This window comes from Notolepis coatsorum, assembly GCF_963971535.1.
Source record: "Notolepis coatsorum genome assembly, chromosome: 6".
NCBI classification, from domain to species: domain Eukaryota; kingdom Metazoa; phylum Chordata; class Actinopteri; order Aulopiformes; family Paralepididae; genus Notolepis; species Notolepis coatsorum.
Genome location: NC_140170.1, coordinates 86756818 through 86763449, shown reverse-complemented (window position 1 = coordinate 86763449; position 6632 = coordinate 86756818). Strand labels below are relative to the sequence as shown.

At 44.8% G+C, this 6632-nt stretch overlaps 1 protein-coding gene across 1 annotated transcript in view; it reads left to right on the top strand.

Moving 5' to 3' along the window:
- Positions 1-568: 568 nt before the first annotated feature.
- Positions 569-6632, top strand: part of LOC311229594 (uncharacterized protein) — a gene marked incomplete at both ends in the record, with an annotated part of 187090 nt that continues 181026 nt past the window's right edge. The window contains one exon of the mRNA XM_084315669.1: positions 569-951. Within this exon, the coding sequence (XP_084171795.1) occupies positions 569-951 (383 nt within the window). The remainder of the gene's footprint in view (positions 952-6632) is intronic.

Below are 6632 nucleotides of genomic sequence, written 5' to 3'. Positions count from 1 at the left end.
GCGCCCAGACCCATCATCAACTTGTGCTGCCTGAAGACCTGAGACCTATGGTCTTAAAGAGCCTTCACGATGACATGGGCCACATGGGCGTGGACCGAACCCTAGACCTCGTCCGAAAGCGATTCTATTGGCCCAAAATGTCAGCTGAAGTAGAAACAAAGATCAGGACCTGCAACCGATGTGTACGGCGTAAAGTTCCACAAGAGAAAGCTGCCCCGTTGGTGAACATCACAGCCACACGACCACTCGAGTTGCTGTGCATGGACTTTCTCAGCTTGGAACCAGACTCCAGTAACACAAAAGACATCTTGGTCATTACGGACCACTTTACGAAATACGCAATAGCGATCCCTACCGCAAATCAAAAAGCGCGGACACTAAATGCCTATGGGACCACTTCATTGTCCACTATGGTATCCCGGAGAAGCTCCATAGCGACCACGGTGCGGATTTCCAGTCCCGCACAATTAGAGAGCTGTGTGAGCTAGCCGGCATCAAAAAGATACGAACTACCCCGTACCATCCAAGGGGAAACCCAGTTGAATGCTTCAACAGGACCCTGCTTAATATGCTGGGCACCCTGGAGAATCAGAAGAAAAGCCATTGGCGAGACTACGTCAAACCTCTAGTACACGCCTACAACTGTACTAAGAACGACACTACTGGATTCACCCTGTATGAGCTGATGTTCGGGCGACAGCCAAGGTTGCCTGTGGACATAGCTTTCAACTTACCTGTCAACTACCAGCCAGGCTCACACTCGCAGTACGTCCGCAGTCTGAGATCCCACCTTGAAGCAAGTTACAGAGTAGCTACAGAAAATGCAAAGAAGACGGTGGACCGCAACAAAGCAAGATTCGACAAACAAGTTGTTGAGTTTACCCTGCAGGAAGGTGACAGGGTTCTCGTCAGAAACGTCCGCATCAGAGGCAAGCACCAGCTAGCAGACCGGTGGGAAGCAGATATTTACATTGTAGTGAAACAAACTGGAAATGTCCCAGTCTATGTAGTGAGACCTGAAACCAGAGATGGTCCACTACGAATGCTCCACCGAGACCTACTGCTACCTTGCGGATTCCTTCCTACTACCCCTGTGGAAGATGGACCTACTGTAAAAGACAAACCTAAGCGACCAAGAACTCGACAGAGCCCAAGAGAAGAAATCTCGAATGAATCAGAGGGAGAAGACCCAGATGATGACTATCTTGATCTCACTTATCACTATGACCATGGAGGTCTAGTGGTGGAAACACAACCCTTTCCAGTGCCCACTGTCGAGCAAGACCCCTCAGACGCAGTCATTCTTCCTGAGGGAGCTACAGGGACAACTGATGACCCAGCGGATCGGGAAAAATACTTACCTGACATGGATCAGGAAGAGAACAACCTACCTGAAAAGACCTTACCAGTTATGAGTTCAGAGGAGAACAATATTAACATGAATGAACCAGAAACCGAACCAGATGGACAGGAAAATGTCCAAGACAATGTGGAAAGAGAAGAGGAAAGAGATGTCAGAGATGGACAGGAGAATGTCCAAGACGATGTGGAAAAAGAAAAGGAAAGAGATATCAGAGATGAACCCCCAAGAAGGTCGACAAGACATAGAGAACCTCCAAAAGTCCTGACTTATCCCGACTAGGAAACCCACTAGTAACGATAATCCAGTCACTATTCCAGAGTCTAAGCTCAGTAATCACAGACTCTTTAGATGACTCTGACTCCCAAGAACCCCATAGGATTCTGATAATGTAGTCCTGGGATAATATGCACAGGGACGTGCATTAGAATAGAAGGGGAGGATGTAACCCAGGTTTCAGATTCATAACTATTTAGTCATAGGGACATAAATAGTTAATGCCATTGAATAAGAACATAAATAGTTATTGCTATTGTTATGTACCAGGAGCCTGATCACTCCTGTGTCACTGTGCATGCAGGTTGAGGGCTGCCAATTAGCTAATTAGTGCTGATTGGTTACCTGCTGGGAGCTTTAAAACCAGCCCTGGTAACACACATGCAGTGTCTGTGCTTAGAGGAAGAACTGTCACGTTCTTCCAGTCCTTGTCCTTTGGTTTACACTAATAGTTCCTTGATATAGTAGCATTTTGAGTTAGAGCACAGGGTTTTGGTGTTGGTTTGCACATAGGTTGCGTGCCTTTGAGCCAGGGTCGTAACAGTTGGGCGCTCGTCCGGGATATTTTACCCCTAGAAATTAGTTTGGTGTTTTTTTTTTGTGTTACACGGGGTGTCATGGTATTATGGTTTGGGTGGTGTTCGTTACATATTGTGTAACGTGGGGGCTTGAGCCGTTTTCGTCAAACAGGTGAGTATGCCTTATTTGTTTGTAATTTGATGTGACTACTTATGCTGTTAAAATATATAGTTTAGTGGGCACCACATGTAGATAGGGACATTATTTTCTGGTTGTTGGTTAGCTTCCTGTGCACCACATACTCCTGGGGCAGTCAGGGAAGGGATTGGCACCATCTACTTGTCTGGTACCGTATCATGTACTGGACGGGTGGATGGTCAAGTATGATCTTTGACCTGGTAGCAGGTGTGGTTGAAGATGGTTAGGTCTACAGAGCATTAGCTTAAGGGTAGGTAGATTATGGGGCCAGAAAACACAGGTAGTGTGGTAGGGCCTGATTTAGTGTTTCTTAGGGTAGACATGTGGTGGGCCGGTTGTGACTGCAGTTTAGATGTAGAAGCATAAGTAGTCATATCAGGTTAGAAGGGCCACCTGTTTGAATTTGTTTGTTGTATTTGTTTTGTTTGTTTTGAGTGTTTGGTTAACATACCTGTTAGCACCTGACACCCTGCGTGTATGACACGTCTATTTATTTCAGGGTGTTTTTTTTTTTTTTTTTTTTGCAAATTAGAAAGGTGCGCTCACATTAGTAGAGCACACAATTCCACCGCGTCCCTTTATTGTTTTTATTGGCATTAGCATTCTTCAGTGGTTCTTCAGTGGTTCTTCAGTGGTTCTTCATGGTTCTTCAGTGGTTCTTCGTGGTTCTTCAGTGGTTCGTTGGGGGGTCTTCAGTGGTTCTTTGGTGGGTCTTTAGTGGTTTTTCAGTGGTTCTTTAGTGGTTCTTCGTGGTTCGTTAGTGGTTCTTCGTGACTGTGAAGTAAAGTGAGTAGCTTGTGGTGACTGGTACAGTACCGATGGCTTCCATCAAGGACTTTGTTGATCACCCGTCTCATGATATGTTGGGGAAGTTTTCCAAAGAACAACTTCTAGAACTTGCTGTACACTACAGGGTAGAGCTTACTGCAAGTGAGAAACGTTTGAAGCCAACTGCCTTGAGTGCTTTAAGGGTGTTACTCATTAGAAAGCAGGTGCTTGAGGAGAGGGTGGAGGAGCCTTTGTCTGACGCGTCTCCGCTATTACCTGGTGCAGAGGGTGAGTGGAGGATTAGGGAGTTGGAGTTTAAGGAAAGGCAGCTAGAGCACGAGCGTGAGGAGAGGAGAGAGGAGCGTGAGCTTAAGGAGAGAGAGAGGAGAGAGGAGCGTGAGCTTAAAGAGAGGAAAGAGGAGCGGGAGCTTAAGGAGAGACAAATGTTGCTGGAGGAGAGACAAATGTTGCTGGTGCACGAGCGTGCGCAGAAGGAGCTTGAGTTTAAGCATGCTGCCTTACAGGCGGGTGCTCTGCATTCAGAGTCACGTTCCGGGTTTGATGTAGGCAGGAATATTAGGATGGTGCCTCCATTTTTTGAGAAAGACGTGGAGAGATATTTTCCCCTTTTTGAACGGGTGGCAACCACATTGAAGTGGCCTGATACCGCCTGGACACTGCTGCTGCAATGTGTTTTAGTTGGTAGGGCACAAGAAGTCTATACTGCTCTGTCCCTTGAACAAAGCGCTGATTATGAGCTTGTTAAAGTTTCCATATTGAGGGCTTATGAGTTGGTCCCTGAGGCCTATCGTCAGCGTTTTAGGGGTTATCGCAGGTCGGAGGGACAGTCTTATGTTGAATTTGGAAGGGAGAAGGAGAACCTGTTTGACAGGTGGTGCACTTCTCGGAAGGCAGAGTCAAGAGAGCAGCTTAGGCAGTTGATTCTCCTAAAGGAATTTAAAAGATGTGTTCCTGATACCGTTTCCACACATCTAAATGAGCGTAAGGTATCGAAGATATGCGACGCCGCTGTCTTCGCTGATGAGTTTGTGTTGACACACAAGTCCGTGTTTTTGGAGGACTACCGTGTTGAGTCCGGCGATAGGCGTCCTGTTCAGGGGGGCCGTTTCCCAAAACCTGTGTCTGCTGGTCAGTTAACTTCACCTCCTAGGCGGGGTGGTTCTGCTGGTGCATTCCCAGAAGGGATTATCTGTTTCTACTGTAAAGAACCTGGTCATATCAACACGGTTGGTGGTCGTGTTCGACAGGGGCAGACCCGCTATCGCTGTTGTGGTAGTGGCCCTGACAATTAATGGGTCACAGTTGTTTTTGTTGTTTTTGTTTATGGGTTGTTGTGTGGTGGTTGCCTCTGGGGCAACCAGTTTGGTGTGGGAGGTGTTATGTACCAGGAGCCTGATCACTCCTGTGTCACTGTGCATGCAGGTTGAGGGCTGCCAATTAGCTAATTAGTGCTGATTGGTTACCTGCTGGGAGCTTTAAAACCAGCCCTGGTAACAGTCATGCAGTGTCTGTGCTTAGAGGAAGAATTGTCACGTTCTTCCAGTCCTTGTCCTTTGGTTTACACTAATAGTTCCTTGATATAGTAGCATTTTGAGTTAGAGCACAGGGTTTTGGTGTTGGTTTGCACATAGGTTGCGTGCCTTTGAGCCAGGGTCGTAACAGCTATTATGTAAGAACATAAGTAGTTAATATTATTGGGTACCAAGTCCTTTGAATTACAGCACTGCCCTTTAATTTACTTCATGACGCGAGATAGATATCACGACAGCCACGCCTTGCCTTACGGCAGGTGAGTCTGCACTACGCGCAGATGAGACACACACATCCACGGAGATGACGCAGCTGAACGTTGCTGCTGCCGAGATGAAATAGCATGATAAAAACAGTTATCAAACAGTTATAAAAGATTCCCCCAGTTGCAAAACCGAAGAAGCGTTGCAGTTAAAGTAGCCTGCGGTTTTGTTGAGTTTCATCAACATTGTGCTGTTCATTGTCGAATATGTAAAATGGTTAGCTCCATGCTACAAGCTAATAACGTTAAGCTAATTAACGTAGCCTCATTCTGAGTCATGCTAGCGAAGCTCCAGGCTCAGTTTGGTTAAATGAAAACTAGGAAGGAACCATTTCAGAAGTACTTATAATTGTATTGATATGCTGTACGATAAGAACATGGTCTATATACATCTTTGAGAGTTTAATATGGAACGTGAGGAATGTCCCATATGCTAGCGCACTTTAGCCTAACTTAGCATGGGACAGACGGACATTCTCACGTGCTGTGATAAGATAGCCTACTTTAGCTTAGCATAGCTAAAAGTAGCCTGATTGATTATTCATTCTGAAAGCAATGAAAGGATGATGAAGCGATAAAAGATGGTAAATAGCTTTTATTTTCTGAATGCCTGCTTGCAAGCAGGCCAGGTTTTTAGGTTTTCCCAGCACCCCGTTCCACCCTGGAAGCAGTTCCAGACCACCCATCACCACGTGTGCCCACGCGGGGACGAGGCGGTGTGCCGGACTGATACAAGATGGCGAGCCAACCCACTGAACCTCTGATATAGCTCAAGGCTAATGCCAGCCTGATTGCTCAACTCCTGTTACCTCAACAGTGCGGTAGGATTGAACTGATTGAACTTGAATCATAAGAACTTCCACGGATTGAACTGACCTATATCCTTTTCTGATACACGAACTGATTGAATGAGAATACAAGGACATTCCAAGGGCTTCGACCCCGTTCACCTTTTGTTATTTTGATATTGTGTTTTGTATTTGATTTGATTTAATTTGATATATGACTACTGATATTCTCCTATAAGAAGGGAGACTTAAAGGGTAAATACACCCAGTAAGATACTTGAACCACTGGTAAGATACTTGAACCATTGATATTTCTCCTTTAAGAAGGGAGACTTAAAGGGTAAATACGCCCAGTAAGATACCTGAACTACTGATGTTCTCTTGTAAAGAGGACGAGTTAAAGGGTCAATGTACCCAATAAGATACTTGAATCCCATTGATGACATTGATTATAGTTGAATCACTGATGGTTCTCCTGTAAAGAAAGATGGTTTAAAGGGTAATTTCACCTAATAAGGTATTTGCATTCCCATAACCTGGAATATTCCTATTATTGGTACTTTTGTTGTGTTACACCTTCAAAGGAAGAGTTTAAAGGAGCATTTCACCTAATAAGGTATTTGCATTCCCTGCACATTTAAAGGTTTAAATGAATAAGTTTAAACATTTACCTATTGAAATGATAAACTGATATAGTGTTTACTAATGATAAACTGATATAGAGTTTACTGATGATAAAAGGATACATCCAATATCCAACCTTGAACCTAGCTTTTAGCTAGAGATAACCTCAGAGACGTCTGAACCAAACCTAATGTGTTGATCCAATCAATCTAGGACTTGATATCAAACTAACCCTCCTTAAAGGAGAGGTTACTGAAAGAATCTAAAAGGGATACGTCAAACAACT